The sequence below is a fragment of the Vidua macroura genome, chromosome 12 (assembly GCF_024509145.1).
Source record: "Vidua macroura isolate BioBank_ID:100142 chromosome 12, ASM2450914v1, whole genome shotgun sequence".
In the NCBI taxonomy this organism is placed as follows: Eukaryota; Metazoa; Chordata; class Aves; order Passeriformes; family Viduidae; genus Vidua; species Vidua macroura.
In genome coordinates, this window is record NC_071582.1 from 15,789,487 (window position 1) to 15,811,763 (window position 22,277).

Consider the following 22,277-nt stretch of genomic DNA (forward strand, 5'->3'; position numbering starts at 1 on the left):
TACTTATTGTAAGCATATAAAGACATCTTTCTTTTCCACTTCAGGCTCTGGAAATTTGTCTGGTTTGGGGAAATTGGTCATCATTTGGGACCATGAAAACAGCCCTGGCAAATACAGAACTCCAGGCTTCAAGATGAAAACCATGAGTTTAATTGGCAAGTAGGGAAGGTTCCCCAAGGGATATCAGCTCTACCAGAAACAGGTATGCTTGTCAACAATGGAATAAGGGGAAAAAAATATTCTTAACATGCTGGCTAACAAATTTTAACATTTCTGAAAACAAAAACAACAACAACAAAAAAAACCCAAACAAACAAAACAAAACAAAAAAAAAAACAACCCACCACATACCAAAAAAACCCCCAAAAACCCAAAAAGGCAAGCTGTATTTTTGTAGCTGAAGCATTTCATTTCTAAGCTGGTTTTTCCCCCCATGGTTCACCCTGGGAGTTTTAAAGAACATTACTTAAGTCACTAACCACCCACTGATCTCCACACACAGAATCTAAAAATACTTATGAAAATTAAGTGTGCATTAGATGGCACTACTGCAGCACTCAATTGTTACTTTAACAATCTTCTTTTCATGAGAAAACACCAACAACCAGTAATCATTAATTTATTCTACCCAGAAAAGCAAAATACAAAAACTGCTGCTGACCACTGACAGCAAACTGTGGCTGTGTTCTCATGCAGCACAAGCCTACTGAATGGGAAGTCCATGGGTTTAGATGGGTTGGAGATTCATGTGAAGGAAAGAAAGCTTCCTTCCCTAGGTATTTCCTTCTAAGAGTTGTAGATTTTGGGGTTATGATGCTTTGTTAAAGAGGCTGGATTAGATGAGTAAATGTAACCTGCCATAATAACAAGTTTTGTTTTGTTTCCGCTACTCACAACATGAATCAGGCCCTTGGTGAGTCACTGCTTTATTGCAGTTTTGCTTCTTCCCCTTTGGGAAGCCCTAAACTGCTCCCAGGAGAGCTTCACCATACCCAGTACAGCACAAAAATCCCATCTGTGGTTTCTTCCTCCTCCTCCTGCAGTTCAGGCTCATTGGTACCTTTATTTATTTTTAATAAATTTTAATAATTTTTAGATGAGGTTGAACTCACTGTTACCCCAGCTACTGCTTGACACAGAGTACCCAGGATCAGGCTGGAATTCCAGCAGGAGGCAAGTCCTTTCACATCCCTGTGCTTTGAGTTTCTCCATCAATGAAATGGGAATTGTGGTCTAAACACTGAGTACTTTTCATACAGATGGCTTTTAAAGGAACAGCTGGCTTTTCAATCACATGACGTTTTCTTTGGAAAGTGTGCAGCACTGACAATAATTAAGCTAGACAAAATCAAAGGGAAAGTTGAGACAATTCCACCTCAAACTGAGAACTGCAGAGGAGTCTGAAAGCAGCTGGAACATGGAAAAGGCAACTGCAAGGCACCTTTACAAACTGTAGCAGAAATCATCAAATAAGGAAAAAAGGACAATATAATTGTTCAGATGCTCGATGATGCATTACCATCTAGCTCTATCAGTACACAACAAGATCAGCAGCTAAACTTTTGCTCCCAGACAGTTCCCATATCTCAGCTGACTACCCTGGAAGATCCCTCCCATCTAAGGTTACTTTGGGTTGGTGCAAACTTGTGCTTAAACCCTCGGAGAATGACATCTGGAAAGGACACATGGACATCCCCATGCAGAACAAAACCATGTGCAGCCACACAGGCTCATGACTGCAAAAGGAAATGAGGGTTCGGGCAACTATTTTTAGAGCAAACATGACAGTGCTCTCATCTCCTGGAATAAACCTTTGATTGAGAAGGACTTAGATCCCAGTTTTTCCAGGTCTGAGTAAGTGTTCCAGCCAGTCAGCTGTGACACAGCACTATCACTCCTGGCTCCAAAAACCACAGGATGCTCTTCTTCCATGGCAAGAAAATAACCTGCATCCACCAAACTCTTCCAGGCTGCTATTCCCAGGTTAACAGATTAATAGCTCACACTTGAGGGGCAGAATCTGGGGATGGGTCCTCCCTCCAAAACACCCATCTGAGTCCCCTTCCCTCTCTGAGTTTGTCAGTGGATCTCAAATGCCTCAGCCTGGAACATCCATCCCCTTTTCCAGATGTGGCCATTTAGCCTGCAAGCTCCCAACACATGGATAGAAAAGGAAGGGACCATGGGAAGAGGTCAGAGGTATCTGTTACAGCAAGATAACAGCAATCATTACAGACATCCTCAATTTCACCACTATGGATTGACTCAGAGGAGCACTTAGTGGGGGAAAAAAAAAATCACTTCAAACACAGTTCATTCTGCAGAACTCCAGGCCCCAGGAACAAAGGTAGGGCTGTGAAATCTGTCTGAACATGAGCAGCTCTAGAAATCCCCCCTCACCTGGAGATATCCCCCATGATAAAGGCAGTTGACCTGGGTCAGGAGCAGGGAGAAAGATGGATGTCGTTGGGGTGGAGTGTTGCAACCTCCTGCAGATAAAACCTTCAGGGAAAGACTCCAGAAATAAATAGAATGGCAAGCTGCCAAGTTTTGGGGCAGTCATAGTCAATGACTTCAAACTCCTTGATCTTAAAGCATGAAGCAGAGAAGTTTCCCTAATAAAAAAAAAAACAAACAGCCACACAAAAGAAGACAACAAGAATGACTCCAACGGTTTAAATAAAATAAATATATTTTTTTTTTAAATCGACCTCCAGACCTAACCTTATTTCCTTTTTAAATTAACAGCAGTGCTATTATTTCTACCAGTGAAAGGTTTCAGGTTGACAGCACAGATACTGAGCACCTCTGTGATGAGAAAGCCAGATTTTGCAAAGCACTCTCTCATTCTTTGGAAAATACAATCACAGACCATTCTGTCTTGCCCGCAGGCCACCAAAAGAGCAGAATGATGGCAGACATTTTTCTGCCAGCCCACAGAGCAAATCAAGGTGATTCCTTCCATATTTCATTAACACTGCACTGAGCCAAGTGATCTCCTCTTCCAATACTAGCCACAAAGCCATGACTTGAAACACTGACATAGAGACAAAATAACTTTCTACTCTCCGCCACTTTCATTCCTCAAAGGTGAAAAAATAATTTGGTCCAAAAATAAGATTAGCTTAGCACATTGGTGGATAAAATGTTGACATAAGTGCAGAGTCAAAAGACCATTTATTCAAGACTCTCAGGGCAAAAAAGAATTTGTGGGAAAAGAAGGACATTTATGATAAACGGCCCTGAGCTGTTGCCTCCAGGTCCAAGCTGGCTTTCATGGATCCACCCTGAGTGCAACCTGTGCTAAAAAACACGGCATGGACACCCTCAACTTGCCTGTCTGCAGAGCCAACATTGTTAGGGCTGATTTATTAACACCATCTCACAGCCTCAACCACGGCCCAAGCCGGTCCAGGTGTCTAATCCTGCAGCAGGATTTGCTTGCAAAGAGATAAAAGGTCTGAGGAGAGCAAGGGGTGGATTTTCCACTCTGAACCAGTGCGAGCAGCACAAACTCCTGTGGAAATGGGTATGCTCCAAGAAATCCATTATTAGTGGCCCACATCCTTTGACAGAGCATGTCTCTGTCAGCCTCCAAATCAATCATCTCCAAGATGAGTCTTTATTGAGTGTCAAGATGCTATTATAACCATTACACACATACTAATCCACGCAGCTCAAAGGAGATCTCTATAGACTGCCAGCAGAAATCCATCAAAGTAACAGGATCTCGTTAGTGCTGAAAGAGACACATGATTTATCTTCATGCAGAGATCCTGACATGCCACTCTGCTAGCCAGAGCCAGGCAGGTTATTAGATTGGGCTGTTAATAGCTGATTTAGCTGTACCGCTGCCTTAGCACAGGGCTCCACGTGCTCTGCAGCACTCGCTCAGAGCATGCAGGGTGCAACACACAGTGCCAGCCTGTGCTGCACACACACAGCTCTCACAAAACCAAACAGCCAAGATCATTCCTAATAATGTTAGCATACACGAAAACGTGGTAAAATTAACAGTACAATTAGCAGCAAAATCAAACTTAGGGAGAAAACAGAAAGGATAAGAAGTGTGCCATTCACCCTTTTGTACTAAATGCAAACACCCTGGAAAAACTGCAACGGGGACTTTATTGTTTTGGTGAATTTGGCAGTATAGTAAAGAAAATATCGATTTAATTTTCATTTATTCAGGCAGTTTAGTGTTAGCCAGGCTATCCACTTAAAGAATTGTGAACTTACTGGCCTGAATAAGCAAGTAGTGACAGTAACCCCAAGCCCCTTCCACCACAAACCCTGTACAGCTCTGGTATAGAGAAGGAGGTGTAGATGTACACAAAAGCTGTAACACATTGGGGTTAACCTTTAAATTATGCAAGTCTCCGTGTAATGTCACAATGAACACGAAGACAGGACAAAAGAAAGGGGGAAATATCTTTGTTGCAGAATGTCCCCTCCAGTACCATCCAGTTTCTACAACAAGTACTGATCTTACTTTTAGGCTTTTTTTTCTGAAATTCTGGAAACTACTTCAATCAGTTCCTAGAAAAACACACCCAAATTGATGTGGATGTCTTGCTCTGGCCTCATCCTAAAGCCTCTTCTGTTCTTCATTACACTTAAGAGAACCAAACCAGGTAATTTTATAACCAGCTTCTTGAGTGATTGATAGTATTTCCTACTAATTGCCCATCTAGCAATAACAACAAAATTGCAGTGCTTAGGAGCAATAGCAGGCAGTCTGAATATGTACAGTGACTAAGAGAAATCCAGCTACTCTCCTGGCACCAGAAGGATGGAGAGAGTCACAATTCCTGGAAGATAAAGTACATATGATGACATATTATTAGAAGCAATCTTCTACCACTGGAGTATTTTCACAAATAGCCTTGGGGTGTCTTAAAGAAAACCAAAAGAAAAAAAAATCAGGTTTGAACACTAAGATCCAAAAGCAGAAGAGAGCTGAAAGATGGATTTTTCCTGGTACTTCAGCCTCCTCTACAGTACAGCAAAACCTTCAGAGAAACAGAGCTCAGTGTGTTCCAGAGCACTCATTTTCCTGCCAGCTGCAAAATATCCTTGCCAGTCTTTAAATTTTTCACAGCTACAGCACTTAGAGCTACTGCAATGACTGAGGCACTTTTTAAAGTGATATTTTTGCCATTAGAGAACAGAAACAATTACAATCATTACCTTACTGATGAAGTAACCCCCCCAACCACAACTGCAGACAGATGAAACTTTTGTAATGTTTAAAAGAAACACTTTGAAACAGCAATACAAACATAAGCAGTCCTGAAAATGTGTCCTGCGACAGAGCGGCCACTTGATGGCACTGCACAGCATCGGGCTACAGCGATTCACAATTCTTTTATTTTCCACTTAAGCACAATATGGAAAGGCTTTACTGAGCCAGACAGAGGATGAGCATTTGCAGGGAGACCACATCCAACACAGCCTTTGGAAGCAATGGGAAGCACTGCAGGCAGAGTGCAGGGGATTTGGGAGGCTAGGTGAAATTTTGGCTTCATGAAAACAACATCTTCGTGAGCACTGCTCTCACATCAGCTTTGCTGTCAGAACTGCTTCTAGCTGAACAAAATGACTGTCAGCACTTTGTTACAGGAAATACAGCAGGGGCATGTATCCTGAGGAATGACATGGGAAATGTGTTTGTTCATTCTAAAGGTAACATAAGAATACATCCCACAGTGGAACAGTAGTTGAAGAGAATTTTTGTTCTCTTAAACCCAAATGCAGACCTCCACTGCTTATTCCTCCTGACAGGAGAAGAGGCAACGGTGTCAGTGAAGCTGAGGGATGGGACACCATCTCTTGTGTCTGTCCAGCTATTCCCAGCTCATCAGCTACCACAAGAAATAATGAATCCCAAACACAGAGCCCAAGACATGCACATAATTTCACCCAATTTTAATATTACTCTTAGTGTCATAATTTAAGGATTCCTTCTGCAGTTTCAGAAAACAGGAGGAAGCAATCTAACAGCTCCCCAAAAGCAGATCATTGTCTCTGCTTTCCCACCCCTACCAGCTGTACCAGCTCTGGCATCTTCTGCAAGTCATATTAAAGTTCACACGTAATGCTGCAAAGTAGTGGTGAGTTAAGGGCAGAATTTCAGAGAAGTGCTCCAGACTTCAAGCCAGACTGTTTATTGTTTACCAGCACTTTCACACCCACAAAACAGGATCACAGAAGTTCAAATAGATAATGAGGGGAGGAGGGCTTTGAACCCATATCCAGCACTTTTAGTTTCAGACAATATGGAAGAAGTGCTGAGAAAAGGCCTCTGAGCTGCAATTTAAGAAACAACTTCTCCTGGAGGAAGATGCTGCTGATGGTCTAGCAGTCTTCTCCAGGCAAAGCTGCCTTCAGTAAATGCACAAAAGTGACCATTTCACCAGCAGCCCTATGCTAACATCACACAGATCTCATGAGCTAGAGAATGTCTCTCTTAAGAGGAGCAAGCCAAGCAATCAGCCTCATAATAAGCAGACTGAGCAGAAGTCTGCACTGAGGTATGACAGAACCCAGAAGCAGCAGGGAGCTTGCCAGGGGACGGTGCTGAGCTCAGGTGGCAGCTGCCAGACACCCATTTCCACAGAAGGGACGGCTTCTTGCATGATACAGACCAGAGTTTGGGAAGTGGAGGATGAAAAGAATCTAAATCAAAGATCTGAGTGACAAAAACTTAAAAGATGAGGTCAAGCACAGTTTAGTGAGGAAAGTATTTTGCCTGGAGAATTAAAGCAGAGCCAGACAAGCTGCAATATATTCCTCTCAAAAAAAAAAAAAAAAAAAAAAAAAAAAAAAAAAAAAAAAAAAATCAGTTTATTCAGGCGCCCCAGCTGACTTTCTTAAAACCAACCAAGCAGCAGGTTCTTCCACAAGCAATGCAAGCAAATATTTTATTTGTAAAAGGTGCTCAGAGGCCTCCACTCATTCATTACTCAAAGACATTTTGAAGGTAGGGCAGACAACTAGTTTGTCATTAAGAAGAAATCAAGTACCCAACAAATAAAAGACAAGAGGTTTATCAGATCCTCTCACCACAGAGCTGAACTAAACATCAAGGCTGGCTGTCCTCTTGCCTAAGGACCTGGAGAGAAACAAAGACAAGGCTTCTGTATAGTGACTTTCATGAGAAATTCCCACATCAAAAGCATGTGTGGTATGTTCTCCTTTTTCTGCTGGACTGACCTCAGATATTCAGGCATCTCAGTGGCCTTTGTCACCATAGATGCCACTAAGCAAACAAATTCTGCTTTAGTAGAAAAGTAACTTAAGCAGAGCTGCCAACCTCATGACAGCATCTTACTGTAGAACTATAAAAGTATTTCACTTTGTCCTTTTGCCCCCTTGATAGAGATTTCTGAAGAACATTAATTGGAGAGATTTCACAGAGATTTTTTTTTTTTAATCTTGCATAGCACACAACAGTGCACAAGTGGCACCTGAAATAAGAAGCCAGATGTGAGGCACACACAGGTACAACATCTCACTGCACTCAGGGACACAGGGAGCCACAGCACTTGGGACAGACACTGCTGCCACAAGCCTCAAAACTCTGCATTGTGAACATATTTCCTTCAATTCTTTAATATTAACTCAGAAGGTGGAGGGGGTTGAAACATGAACATCAGAGGGTATTACAATTTTCTCAGGTATGCTTTTCACAGTGCGCTTCAGTAGGGCATCATTCTATATGAATATGTAAGTGGGGGGAAAATATTACAAGCATCATCCTTTTTTTCAGTTTTAGATTAAAGCAGGACAAACTGGGAAATTTACAGGAGTAGTTCATTCATTAACAGAAGAGGACCTACTGTACCCAAACCCCAGGTTATATTAAGAGAGGGTCAATGCATTCCTTCTGAGGCTTTTGAAGTTCATACTTCATTAAGCTGCATGCCATTTTGCCTTGGAAGTGGGAGCTCTCGTCTCTATCAAAAAGTCTCCTTGGGAAACTCCACAGGTTACACAGCTCCTAAGTGGCAGTTTAGACAAGAGACTCCATCCACAGACCTGATTAAAGACCAAAGTCAATGGCAGCATTTTTATCAATTAAATGTTTGCCCTCTCATGCAATCACCAGTTATGACACATTTGGGTTTGTCACTCCAAATAACGTAGGCACACCTTAGACAAACCATGCAGAGGAGGAGTTCTGTGATTTAAAACAAGTTTGTTCCTTTTAATCTAAAAGGAAAAAGGAAAAAACGTTTGCAGCAATACATCATGCTTCTCCAGCTGCTAATCTTTTCCATTTCACACCCACTGATCATTATCACCATGAAAAAATATTCCCGTCTTAAAGGCAGATCTAAGGTTGTAACCTTGGTTGCAATCAAGAGTAGATGAGATTAATGTTTCCCAACGCATTCCCTGCATGGCACCCCAGTGCTTTTCCAAAACACTCATACCCAAATACTGCTCTCACATCATTTTTCTAAAAAAAACCACCAAACTAACACTGATTTCAGAGATGCAGGAGATGCGACTGGGTGACAAAAATGATCAATGATTCCACAGAGACCCCAGAGCCAGCAGAGGCTGAAGTCAGAAGCTTTGCACATCACTTTTGAAGGGAGATTTTTCAGGACACTCTATGCAGCTGAAGACACAACCTTGATCATTCGTTCAGGTGTACTCCATACTTATTAAAGTTTGTGTGGAAATAAGGACATGCCTTGATCCTTTTGAAATTAAATCTCCTGCTGAATAATCTGCTCAACTCCCAATTAATGATAATGTTTCTAAAAAGATCAACACTTCACATTTGCATAGCACTTTCCCATGGATGTTAGCAACAGTGGAGTTTAATCTAAGTGACTAATGTAAACAATCTCATCTATAAGCAGAGAATTAATGAATCACAACAATAAAAAGGCCACCTAATAATAAGCTTCCATTGTTCAGAGCATTGTTAATCCTTTTTTTTCATACTTCTAGATGATCTGGATATTCCAATACAACAGTGACAAGAACCTTACAATGCCGAAGTTAAAATTTTGACTTTTGGTGGTAGGGAGATAGAACTTTTATAAAAAGACAACAATCACTGAGGTCACTGCAAGCACAAAAAAAACCAAACAAAACTGAAGTTTGTGACTTCTTATCTCCCATCCTCCTGTTACACCCCAGCCCTGCCAGCAAACAGAGCAGCTTGGTCATTCAGCTTTGAGACCCTGGGCTCCCTGAGCACAAAGTCCCAGGCAGACCACAAGTAAGGTGTGAAACACTGTCCTGCATCCTCTACAATGTGCCCGATAAGAATTCCCATATCAACAGGATGGCACCGAAATACAAGAGGGAAGTGAGTAAAGTTAGTTTTGGATTGAATCCAGTGTCTGTGCACCAATAAAGATGCTCCCAACTGCAGTCTGAGGCAGATAACCAAAGGATTGCCTGGCCACGTGCACTTTTTTTTTTTAGCAGCTGAAGAAATCAATGCATCTTAAGGAAGTGGGTTTGAACATTTTTATTTCAAATTCACCCCACAATATTCAGCCACAGGCTCTGCTAAGTCCCACCGCCCTTTCTAAATGCAATTCCATGCTGACAGTGGTAGGGGTGGGGGAGCTGCTTGCCCCCCAGCCCACGTGAGCACTGGCATCACTCTATCGCACCCGAGCTAAATTAGGGAACACTTCCCTGCCTTATCTCTCCTGGCACCAGCTCCTCAGCCCCATGACTGCACTTCTGGGAGCAGCTCCCAGGGCCAGGGGAGCTCCTTAAACAGCTCGTTAGTGGAGGCAACAACAGCTCTGGGTGACACATACAGTGCTCCTGGGGTCCTGGCTCCTGGGGGACAGGAGCCAGCTGTTTGCAGAGCAAAGGAGGAGCAGCTGTCCCAGCCCAAACCTGCAACAATGCTGAGCTCCAGTTCCTGGCAACCTCATCAACAAGAGAACAATGAGGCAAGGCTGAAATGAGACACTGAACCACAAAAACACAACACTCATTATTATAGGATATGTTTTCCACCTTATTTCTTAATCTTCACACTTATAATGGCCAGTAGTCTCATCATTACAGGCCGTGACCTCTCAGTGGTCACAAGCTCTGCAGAGGCAGGACAGATGATTTTTACAGAAGAGGTAAATAGAAGTTCAAGCAGCCAAAAGAAAGTACCAAGAAGGATACAGCAGGTGGTCTTCCTTCCTTTTGTGCACACTGATTTGAGTAATACAAGAAAATCTCCCTCTCTCTTGGTTTGTATGTGGAAATACCATCTTTTCCATCACCCAAAAAACTTTGGCCCCAAGTACATTGAACATCTCCAGGTTCCCAAACCCCTTTTCTTAATTATGAGTTATGAAATCTGGGCAACCTGGTAATTACCAGATAGGATAAAGTATGCTTTAGAGCTCTAATTGGCTTCCAGGAACTGAACTGGAGACATAATTTTTTTTTACTTTCTCCTCCTAAAAGCTCCTCCTAAAAGGAGCTCAGTAATGCTGCTGATGAAAACAACTATCTAATGGATCTTTCAGGATGAAACTCATGGCAGATTTAGTAAAAAAAATAAACAAAATTGCATAATCCTTAATCTAAGATATTAGCTTAAAAGAGGAAGATGCAAAGGTGTCCAAAACAAAAGGGTCAAGTGTGGGAGAAGCATATTTTCCTGAAAGTAAAGACAGGGAAATCCTCTGACATGTCAGTATTGCCTGTTATTTCCAGTCATTCACAGAGATGAAATTCCTTATGGAGGAATTAACAGGATACTGTTCTCAGTAATTTGGAAACAAGATCAAGAAGGCTGTATGTGAAAAATGGAGTTGCCATCACTCTGAAGAAGGAATGTGGTGAGGTTTGTTATTTGCCTCCCAACGGCCAGGCCACAAGACTGCTGTGTCTGCCTTTAAAAAAATAGAAATACCAGGAAGATACCCTTTCCTTTGTGTTCTGCTGGCACCTAACGACTCTCAGATGAGCTGTCTATTAGCAACACATGGAGAACAAAACTGATCTTAAAATGTACAAAGCATTTATACTGAGAGCAAACACAAAGACCAAATCTTGACTTTTCAAATTTCCTTAAGCTACCAACAAATTTGTTTTTTTTGAAAGAGAGCTGATTTGTGTATACACCTGGCCAGGGGAAGAGTAGAGAAAAGGGAGTCACTGATGTATTAATAATGTAACTTATTTTCATTGCAAAGAAACACTATACCAAGTGCCATACAATCATTATTTTACACCAGGCTACATTTGACCTCAGCCCAGTTCTCTGTCACATGGGGATGAGGACTTCTAAGTGTACCACTTCAGTATGACATATTCAATGAAACCCCACACAAAACAGTGGGAAAATAAACTCAGTCAGTAGATAAGACCGAGAAAAAGCCTCCAGATTAGCAAAGTCATACACTGTTCAAGTGACATGAGCATAATTTAGTTCTGTATTACACCATTCATGTGTTTCTGCTGTAGCAATTTCATCATATATTTGCACATAAGTTCCATTCTCTCAATGTGTCCTAAGTTTAAATGAAGTTTCTTCAAAGTCAAGGTACATTCAGTAGATTTGAGATGTAACAAAATTCAGGCAACATTTAGTTTCAAAATTCAGCTTATGGTGTACTCCTGGAAAGCCACTCTACAAAATCAGGTCACATTACGTAGTATTTTAATCTTGCTTCAAGCACAGACTTAGGACAGCGGGTAGAGAATAAATTCCAATGCAAACTTCTCGTTGGTAATTAAAGGTAGGCAAAATTTAAAGCCTCCATGGCATTAAAGGTCAATATGATCCATATTGACAACACGCAACGCTCTCCAAGATAAAGATCTATCACCAGTCCTGATTGTTTCTCCTTCCTTCCCCTTAAAAGCTACATTTGCAAGCAATTTTCCCTTCAAATTTTCCATCCTCACATCCAGCTCTGCCCTGGCTGGCGAGGTCTGTGGACAGGACCATGAGCTGCAGCAGCTCAGGCTGCTCCCAGCATGGCAAGGCAATGTGGAAAGCAAACAGTTACAGAGCTGGCTGGCAGCTTTGGCACAGATTTAACACACGCTCACACACCCCGGCACATCCAGGTCTGATTTGACAGTGCCCATGTTCTCCAACAAAGCTGCTATTCAGAGCCAGGGGAAGCTTGTTCCTTATTAATGGAGGTTATGAGCTCGGAGAGGCTGACGTAAACCATACCCTGCTGCAGCCCAGCCCTGCACTGCCTCCTGGTCCTCCCTGCCACGTTTAAAACTCCAAACAGAAAAATGTTATCACAGTGGGCAAGCCCTGCACACTGGGATGCCCTGTTTTCCACACGAGCAATTTCTTCTCACCACCTCTCAACACATGAAGTCACACGAGAACAGCCATGCACTCCAGCACACTTGGGGGAGGAAAAACAGAAGTGGGGGATACCTGCACAGGGACAGCTTTACATAGCTCAAAACCTACTTAAAACAGTCTGCTGGAAACCAGAGGAGCTCTGTGACTTACCTGAGAGTGTTACCACTGAGCACCTGCAACTGAATTAATACAAATAAACTCCTTAGAGAGCAAAGAGAAAAGAAGCAGCATCTCCAAAAAGCTGATGGGAAGTGTTTTGTGTGAACAGTAAAGTGTTTTAATTGGTACTCACATACAACGGAGCTTGCTGTGGATTAAGTTTCATGACCTCAGTACACTGAAACAAAAAAGAAAAAGTAAGTTTAAGCTATTTTTCATAAACCTGTAGGTACTTCTCTGTAAGTTGCTTTAGCACTCACACATTCCTTTTCCCAATAAGCACTTTTTCTCTTCCCCTTCATGTCCATCTCAGTTCACCTTTCCTCCTAGCAATCCTCACTTCATATCTGCTTTTTATGGCAATTATCAATCCTTAATTGAAATCCTTCCACCAATTTCCCCACTCCCCCAGGAAAAATCATTTATGAGTATTTGCAGTTCTCCCTGCTGCTCAAGAAATTCAACTACTACCTTGTCCAAGGTAACTTGGTGTCATTTTTTACCCCTTTCCCTGGATTATTTGTTAAAAAACATTTCAAAACTACATAAAAGACAAACTATCAAAAATGCTCTGAAGGAAGAACTTCCAGAATATATGATGCTTATATTCTGATGAGAATTTTTCATAATCAAAATCTACCATTACTCATGCTGCAAGAGCTGTTTTAGTCAAGAATCTTTCCTATTTTTGGTCTGTCCCTGCAATTTCTCTATAACCTGGTGAAAGTTTCATATATTGAGCTTTGAATCAGTTGAACCAGAATTTCTCTTGCATTAGTTCTTCCACTCCAGCAGAAAATATTCACTCTAAACAAAAGCACTAAGTTTCCATTTAATGTGTGTATTAAGAGATCCAGGATCCTAAGATGAAGGAATGCAAAACAATTAAAAATGGAATTTCTGCTGTTACTCATGTCTGCAGAACTGGTAATGCTCTGCAAATACTTCAAGCTCTTTTTAAAATAGATGAAATACCATTCTGCTTTTCACACCAAAAATGCAGGATCTTGCTCATACTTTGCTCCTTTCCAAATCCCACAGTTTGCCTTTAGTGAGACAGAAATTAAACCACAGCCTAAGTTCTCTTAGCTGATTCCAGCTAGCCTTGCTCCCTCACACGCTCTCTTTATTTTACAAAATGTTTTTGTGCCAGTTGCTTTAAAATACCCGAGTGACCTGCCAAGCTTATGCATCAAAACAGCCCCTCTGCAAAAGGTCCTCTGAGGCAGCCAGTGGATGGACAAGTATTTTGCAAGAGTTTTAAATCAGTCCAATTCGTACCTGCTTTCAACCTTGAGATTCCCCTTCATACAGCAAGAACACCCTGATAATTATGCCTAATAGTTTTCACTGTATTTTCAGCTCTTACAAAAACTTACTCAAGAAAAGAGGGGATTCGTAGCACCAGCTGCCATTTGGGCAGGTGAGCTCCAAGAACAGCTCTGCAAACAATCTTCACTTGTGCCCTACAACATGCCCCAGGCAGTTCCAGTCCTACTGAGGGCTCAAAATGAAAAAAAAAAGAAACAAAACCAAAAAATGCACAAACCCTGCCAAGCTCCCTTATGACCTGAGCCTCTCTCTCCTGTTCTGAACCTAGGTGTCCTAAACAGGAGCATAAAAACATTCCCTAGACAAGAGCATTTATTGTATCATATAGAAATCAAATCATGCTTTAACAAAAATCCAAGCTTTCAACCTCACTTCACATATGATTTTTAGTATTTCTCATTGGTATAGACTAATTCCCTGTGAATTCAAACTCATGACAGTTTTTGTTGGTTTTTTTTTTTGGCAAGAAGTACACAGTACCAGCAGTGAAATAAAGTGCCACTGCTGAACACTGGGTCTTGTCAAAAAATCATGGGAATACTTCCTGCAGGAAGATTTTTTTACCCCCACTTATTTTACTGGTTGGCCCTTACATCAGTCACTTAAAGTGATTCCTTGGTTCATAATGTACATGTCATTCCAATTTTTCTAAGGATGCAAACTTAGTTTGCAAGGAGCCCGGCAGGTTTGGAAGATATTTCATTTTATCTTGTTAGGTAGTTCTTTGGCAAAAACATAGCAGAATAACTGAGTGACAGATAAGCCTGAATGCCTACTCTGCGTCAGTAAAGGACTAAATTTAGGTTTCTAGACAAGTGAATTTCTCCAACCAATAGACAGGCAGGGAGAAGCCTCTGAAAAACTTTAAAAAACCTTTAATCCAGTAAGAAGAGGAAAAACAAAAAGCAGATCATACTGGTCATAACATAGCCAAGATACATAGGGATCCTAATACAGTCAGTAAGTTGGACTACTTCAAGTGTAAAAATGAGGAGGGAAAGGAAGCTAAACAGCTAAACTTTGCTTTCTCCTATTATTAGAGGGGCACATCCTTCAAGCCAATGCCTGCTCTGAGCCCCAGAAAGCCATTTCTATCTTTTTGGGCAGGAAGAATTTGCTGTACCAGATACAGAAGAATGCAGTGAGAATAACTGGCCATACTGTGAAATTAGGATCTGGACTGCACATGAACTGTCTTGAAAGCCAAACTAAGAAGTACAGGTAAATATAAATCCCATTTTCCTTGCCCAGCTCCCACCTAACACCATCATGGCAGCCCACAGATTCTGTTCCAGTAGCAGCTGCCTGTACTTAAAACATTTATGGTATTTCTCACAAATAGCTAAACCAGTTTCAGTGGCTGGGAGGTTTATCACAAGTTACATATACATCCAGACAATTACATTGCAAGGTTTCTAGAACTATATTAGGTTTTCCACCTTAGGATAACACAGTGAAATCCCTTGTATTTGCAAATTGGAAAGCGGGACGTGAAATGAAAATCCAGGTTCTAGTTCTTCAAAGCAACAGTGGGTTTAGATATTATAAAAATCTGCAGATGTCAGTAAAATAGAAAGCTACTGGAGCCTTCTTAAAATGGGACAGACACCTTTCTGCTGTGTTGAGCACTGAAGAATTAATACAGTAAGTTTTATTAATGTCTCTTCTAGAGAACTTCTGTGTTATTTCACACAAAATTTCATGGATGAGGACAAATGACTGCTCTTCATTTCTCTGGGTACGGTAATATATGTCAGGGAAAGAAAGGAAAAAAAATTTATTTGCTTTACTGTGGTTCCCAAAACCTCATCCAGAATTAGGGCCCCATTGGTTACATGCTGTAAAAATGTCAATGCAAACGAAATTTCTGCCCTGAAGAGTTTACAAATAAGCACAGGCAGCAGGACGGGATACAATCCCCTCGTGCCAAAGCAATAAACCCTCTTCTCATCCACTGCCCCCAGCTACTACTAATTTGGCCATAAATTAGGTGGCTTATTTCTTCTAGGCATTGCAGGCAAAATGTGTATCATGAGGACAAATCTGACAGGGAGGTCAGTGCTCCTCCAGGCCAAACCATCCCCCATACAGTCTGTAGGGCTGAAGGACTTTGAACACCACGAATGCCAAAATGCCTCTTCCATTTTCCCATCACACCCTGGTCAGGATTGCTCTTTCTGGCAGTGGGCTAAATCAAATGCTGGTTTCACTGCCCAGCTTCTGTGAGCTCCTCAGCATCCACTCCTGGCTGCCTGGCTCCATATGAAGAGCATATGAGAAAGAAAACACTCTCATGTAATAAAGTGCCACTCTCAAGAGCTGTCCATTAATGAATTTGTTTTAATTTTTTTTATCAGAAATAAGATCTACAGGATGGGCAGAAACAAAAACAACTATTGCCTGCAACAACTGAGCAGAACTGCAAGAACTAGGAAGATGAGGGGTATTTAATCCATGTGGTACAGCTGGGAAAGCCTACCTACCCCTTTCCCTCTCCCTCATGCACTAAACAAATTTCAATTGTAAGTGTTTGAGTTTTTCCAAGCTTTTCAAGTTCAGTTTTTAGGTATTTTAAGTAAACTTCAGTTAGACATATACTTCAAGTTGGAGCTGAACTTTATCTGAATCTCAGCACTTGACCTTTTCATTCATCACCTTAACATTCGATTTTTAGAAACACTGATCCTTATTTGCAAAGCTTTAGCCATGCATTCTCAGCTGAACCAAAGAAAAAAACCAAACCCCAAGGAAAACCTAACCCAATCATAAAGAGCTTGTGGTTGTAGGCAAGAAAGAACAGCCAAAAAACACATGAAGAATCTGATGGTTACAGATGGCATGGAAAGCATTCCAGTAGATAAACAGAAATGCAGAGAAAGCAGGATGGCTTTCCAGCTGTAAGTATCACAGCATTGCTGGGATTAAAGCCAAAGGAGGATTTACTTTTTTTTTTTTTTTTTTGATGCAACAGAACTTACTTTGTAAAAATTATCCTGTAACACTGGTTTGAAGAGGTTAAACTTTGATTTCAAGGCTCTGGAATAACAATTCACCAGGTAGCCCAAACTACATATATCCTATAGAAATTAAGAAAGCACTACTGATGCTAGTTATCTGCAAGAGAGCAAGACATATAGAATTTATTTTATATATTTCTTTGAACAGGGGCACCAATAACCCACAGTGGGGCAACCTGCCTTAGAGGCAAACCTTTAGGCAAACAGCCCAGAAGTTGTGAAAGAGTTTAAAGAAATCCCAGGATTTCCTGGGAGCACACATTCACCTCCCTTGCTGAGCTGTGTCACTTCCTTCTATATGGCTGCACTACAGAATTAAAACCAAGATTCCAAAACCACATCACTTCTCATTCAACAAAGCACAATGCCCTCAAAGGTACTCCTGGTTGTACAAAATGTTAATTTATGAAGTACTTAGAAATATCAAGAGGATTGGGTTTCAGGCCCTACAGAGCTGCTGCTCTGAATTACACAAGATAAATAAAGATGGAGAAGTGGTAAGTGAGGGGAGCAGAGAGGAGACCAACTGCCCATATACAGAGGAATTCCTGCTGGAGCCATGATTTCATGCAAAGAGAACTAAAATAGCAATGTCTTTCACAAGTTTATTGTTCTCCTCTAGTGTCAGGGGAATTGCTAAGCTGGAATATTCTCTTTTCTTCTGAGTGGTATATGACCTTTATTGTGTTGTATTACCCATCATCAGTCTCCTTATTTTCTTTGTTATAACACAATTCTTTGAAAAAAGGCTCTTCTTGGTTTAGTTTGTGGGTTTTTTTTTATTTTCTTTTTCACCTTTAGCTAAAAGTCTGAAAATGGAAAGAAACAATGACTTCATGTGGCTTTTATTACTTATATTTTCTTGTGTGGTCTTTTTCATGGGTATATTCCTGCAAAGTTGAGTTACCTGCAGTAAGTTACTCACACCTTGTGGTATTAAGCAAGACATGGGTTTGTTCACACACTCTGTTCCACAAGTTTCATTCAACACTGAATGAACACCAGAACTGACCATTCATAAAATGAATGAGCTTTCTAATCAGTGTAATCAGTGTACTACCGCCCTGTCCTTAAAATCCATGTGAAAGGAGACTGAAAAAAACCAGGACAAAACCTACAAATAGCTTTGGCAGGAAAAATAAACCCATAGTCCAGTTCTTCAAGAATGTGCATGGAGAAATTTGTATAAATAGAGTAGCTGCAATTGTAGTGACTAAAATAAACCCTCAGACAAGCACCATAATTCCAAATGCAGAACAACTTTCTCTGTAGCTGTAATAATGCATGATTTTGTGTATCTGGTCAGAAACGGGAGGCTGGAGGCATTAGGAGAAGTAACCCATCCCAAATTTATTTAGCAGACACACAGGGAAGTGATACAACCAGCAAAAGTCATTGACCCTGGAAAGGAGAGGAGGTGAGGAAACAAGAAACCACATCTCAAACACAAAGCACCAAACAAGTTACCAGCATATGGCAGCATTGTGTTTAGTATCACAGCTGAGCCTAGAACTACAAAACCTCCAGATATTTGTGCACAATCACCTGAATTTATGTAACTGGCTGAACATGATGTTTTCTCAATAAATAGGAATAAAAACACATTCCTCATGCAGCATTTCCACAGGTGATACTGCTTCCCAGCTGTGTATTGTCTGCAAACAAAAACATATGCTGCCATTCAACTACAGACAAAACAGGAGGTTTTTGGGTACAAGGGAAGGATGAAAAGGAGGTTTAGAGATGTTTTGTGTTGTTCTGGATCTACCAACACTCTCCTCCAACAGCACAGAGGTAACCCAGCAAGCCACCCTCAGGAAAACCAGACACACAGAGATTCCTTTCAGAAAAAGAAAAGAAACTTCACAACAATCTTCTCCCTCCAGAAAAAAGGTAATTTAAAGAACATATTTAAGTGCAAAATCTGCCTAAAATCTGTTGGATTTCTTCTTTACAGTTTTGGAAACCACAGTACTGTGGCATGCATGTACAAGAGCCCATCAAGCAGCAGTGCAGGAGTTGTAGAGCTGAGCTACTTGCAGAGGGGCTGGAGCCTCACTGCAACACAAGCTAACAGAACATTACCAATTTAATTGACTGATGATTTAATAAAATGCCCTGGATATAGATTAACTCGCTTTGCTTAATGTAGCTCAGCTTCCTGGCAGCAGGAACTGGCACCACACTGTTCCTGGGCTGGGAGCTGGGCTGCCCAGGGGCTGCTTGCCTTGCCCAAACCTTTCCCATTACCCTTCCCAACATAATGAAGTGTAACACAAAGCTAAGATACAGGCAAGCAGATACACACATAAAAAATAAGCTTAAACTTTGTCCATGCTATAGTAAGTCCCTAACTCAGCCCTCTCTTACTCCAGAGCCAAACATTCTTAGTCTCAACATGAAGTTTCTTCTTTTGGACCATTTCAATCTCATAATTGTCAAAAAAGATAATCACCTGGATTACTTAATTCCTGCCCAAAGCCTGGGAAGATATGAAGCCATGTTGGGTTAACAAAAGCAGCGCTTTCCCCATATAGGGGAAGGCAGAGATCCCTCTCAAATGTGTTTCCCTGCTCCATCCCTTTACTTATTAGTAGGTAGAAAAAACAAACTTACAAAACTCAAATCATAGCAGCTATCTCTTTACAGTTCATATGCCCAATTTCAAATAAAGAAAGATACTGTAAAAGTGGAAAAACAGAGAGTAAAAAAGGATTATTAGCCAGCTCTAATTATACAAACTGATCTCATCCTCTTGTCATAAGCCTCTTTCCTGTTTCCGGAATCTATTTGTGCTACAGAAAGACCAGCCTTTTGTAAATGTCCACGGATCATCAACACAGGGTGATTAATTTCCCATTTTACAGTACACACATACTGTCAAGCAATTCACTTGTAATCCGATATAACCCTGCCCTCACTTGTAAATTTTTTCCTCTAATATATTACTAAAGGCAAACAGTACTTAAGATACCGATTTGTAAAATCCAAACAACATTTCAAAAGGAGGCATCATGCTTCTATAATAAAATAAAAATCACAGACCACATCTTCAGTTCAAGTAGCTACATCCTAATAAAGTTAAGACCTAACAGTCGACTTGAATTAAAGAGCAGCATGTACGCAAGAGCACACATATGTTTATACTCAAATTAAGTCCTCCAACAGGTTCTGGGGCAGCTGTTTCACTTATGCATGAGACTTTTATCTCAGGCTCAATATTAACTTCCAGAAATCCTTAGCAGACATTCTAGCTGCCTCCTCAAATGAGCAAAATCCAGTTTACACCTTCCTATACATTTTCTTGTTTGAATACATGTTTTGGCATTAAACTGTGGGTATGCTCTCAGTGAGAACCAGCTCATGTTTGCAGGGGTGATTCTTGACTTTGGGGTTTAACCAGGAACTTCATGAAAATCGCCAGGTATCAAGCATCCCCCAAGCATCATGCAAGTTTCTGGTTATCCTTCAAAACAGAGATGCATTATATGGGATGAGGTGAAGAATGGAGGGAGGCAAGAACAGGCTTTGGGGAGCATTTCACCCCAGTGCATAAAAGGATAAACTCAGTGGAGTGCTGTCAACAGAAAGGAGATGCCTACAGACTTACATATGCAGTAGGAGTGAGCAAAGCCTCTAACTATTGATTCCTACACTTCTTACTACAGCATGTGTCCTAAAACCTTCTCCACTGCACTATTCTCTGACTGTCAAGACTGTGCTGTTTGAAGAACTATGCTGAGCAATGATGGTTTCAGTAAAAGAAACAACATCCCCAAGCCCTAGAGCTGAGCAGTAAGGCCCTGCTTCTTTCTGCGCTTCCCAAACCACAGCACTTGTACTGCATTCCCAAAAACACAGGCTTGCAGTAGAAAACTATCCATGATGCCCAAAACATCACACATGTTAAAGCTGACAAATATGAAATATTTTCTAGCATTTACAAACCAGGTAGTTACCCAATGCATATTTTAATAAAGGCATGCACCAACCTTACCTCTCCACAGCACAGAGTTCTAGCCACAGGTCAAATTGGAAAAAAATGGCATCAAGACCAAGATGCAAGACATGTTTCCGCTTGCATTTTGGTCTAAGAAGCTTCTGTGCCCAACATTTTAATGTGCTTTTCTTCTCTGTAGAATACATCAGACTCGCTTTTCCCTTTAGGCTCCATTTTGCAAATGTTGCCACTGTGGCCCCAGGCACCAGAGACTTACTCAGGAAAAGCCTGGCTAACACTCCAGAAGAAGAAAATTTCATCAGAAACTTCAGGTTTCCTACAGGAGTACCTGTGCTAACCTCACTCCCTGTGGCATAGCATGACCACATCTGACACTGCAGAATTACAAATTGTTTCTTCATAATTGCTCCTCTTCTTTCAACTCACAAAACTATGGGAAAAATGTTCTTCTCTAAACATATACTTTAGACAGTTAGAGAACATGCTCATTTTGCTGAAACATCCTTTCTGAGGCACAACAGGCTCAAAAAACGCTCATCATTCAGTTAGCAACTGCAATGATGGAGTCACTTGGTGTGGCATTCCCTGCAAGGAAAATGAGAGCTCTGCTCCCAGGACACTGTATTGCACTGGGAATATATCCCACAGGAAGTAAAACCCCAAGCAACAGAAAATATTACATCCGTACCCCAGAAAAGAGAGAACACTCATTCAAGCCTCATTTGTAAATAAATTAAAGCATCAAATAATGAAAATCCAAGTAAGCACAGTTTGTACCCAGTTCCACTACCCCACCTTCTGCACCTAAGCCTTTCTGCAGCATGCTCATATGCAAAACCATACATTTTGCAGACACTTAAAATTGTTTCTTTCCACTGCCTTTACAAAGTGACCTTTCAGGCTGGTCCCTCAGGAAAAGAATGGGTTAAGTGCTCACAGGTCCCAGCCTCCCCAGTAAATCATTTATTACCCCAGCTCAGGGACAAGTAGCTCTGCAGAAGCGAGAGCCCACGCTGTGCAGCTGTTCCCAGCCAGGCAACTCTCCACAATTATGTTATAACACAGGATTAAGCTCGGGGAGTGGAAATCCGTCCCTTCATTGCTGATGGCTTTTTTCTTTTTTTCAAGTTATACAGCTATTTTAAATGTTACAGAGCTCATTAACATGAAGTTCATTAAGCAGTAACCACTTTATGAATGAAATGAAAAGATTGTCATTATAAGCACAATTATGGAAATACTAGACCAGCAGGTAGAAAAAGGAAAGGGTTTGAGAATGCTCCTCCTGAACTCCAAATTAGCCTTTCTTTTTTTCCCAGATCCTTCAGAGGAGGCACACCCAGAAATCAGACATGAGGCAGAGGCTGGTTCCCAGGCAGGACTTCAGGTGAGAAGCTCTTGCTGCCTGTGCTGGGCCTCCCCAGAGATTTCACTGCTGCAGCTGAGTGTATAAAGTTATCCCCTTGGTCACCCCCAGAAAGGGTCT

The 22,277-nt window shown here is 41.2% G+C and overlaps 1 protein-coding gene across 1 annotated transcript in view; it reads right to left on the minus strand.

The window, feature by feature from the left end:
* Positions 1-22,277, minus strand: part of LOC128813520 (A-kinase anchor protein 13-like) — a 106,397-nt gene that overhangs the window by 35,138 nt on the left and 48,982 nt on the right. The window contains exon 4 of the mRNA XM_053988730.1: positions 12,615-12,659. Coding sequence (XP_053844705.1) covers positions 12,615-12,647 — 33 coding nt within the window. The 5' untranslated portion in view covers positions 12,648-12,659. The remainder of the gene's footprint in view (positions 1-12,614; positions 12,660-22,277) is intronic.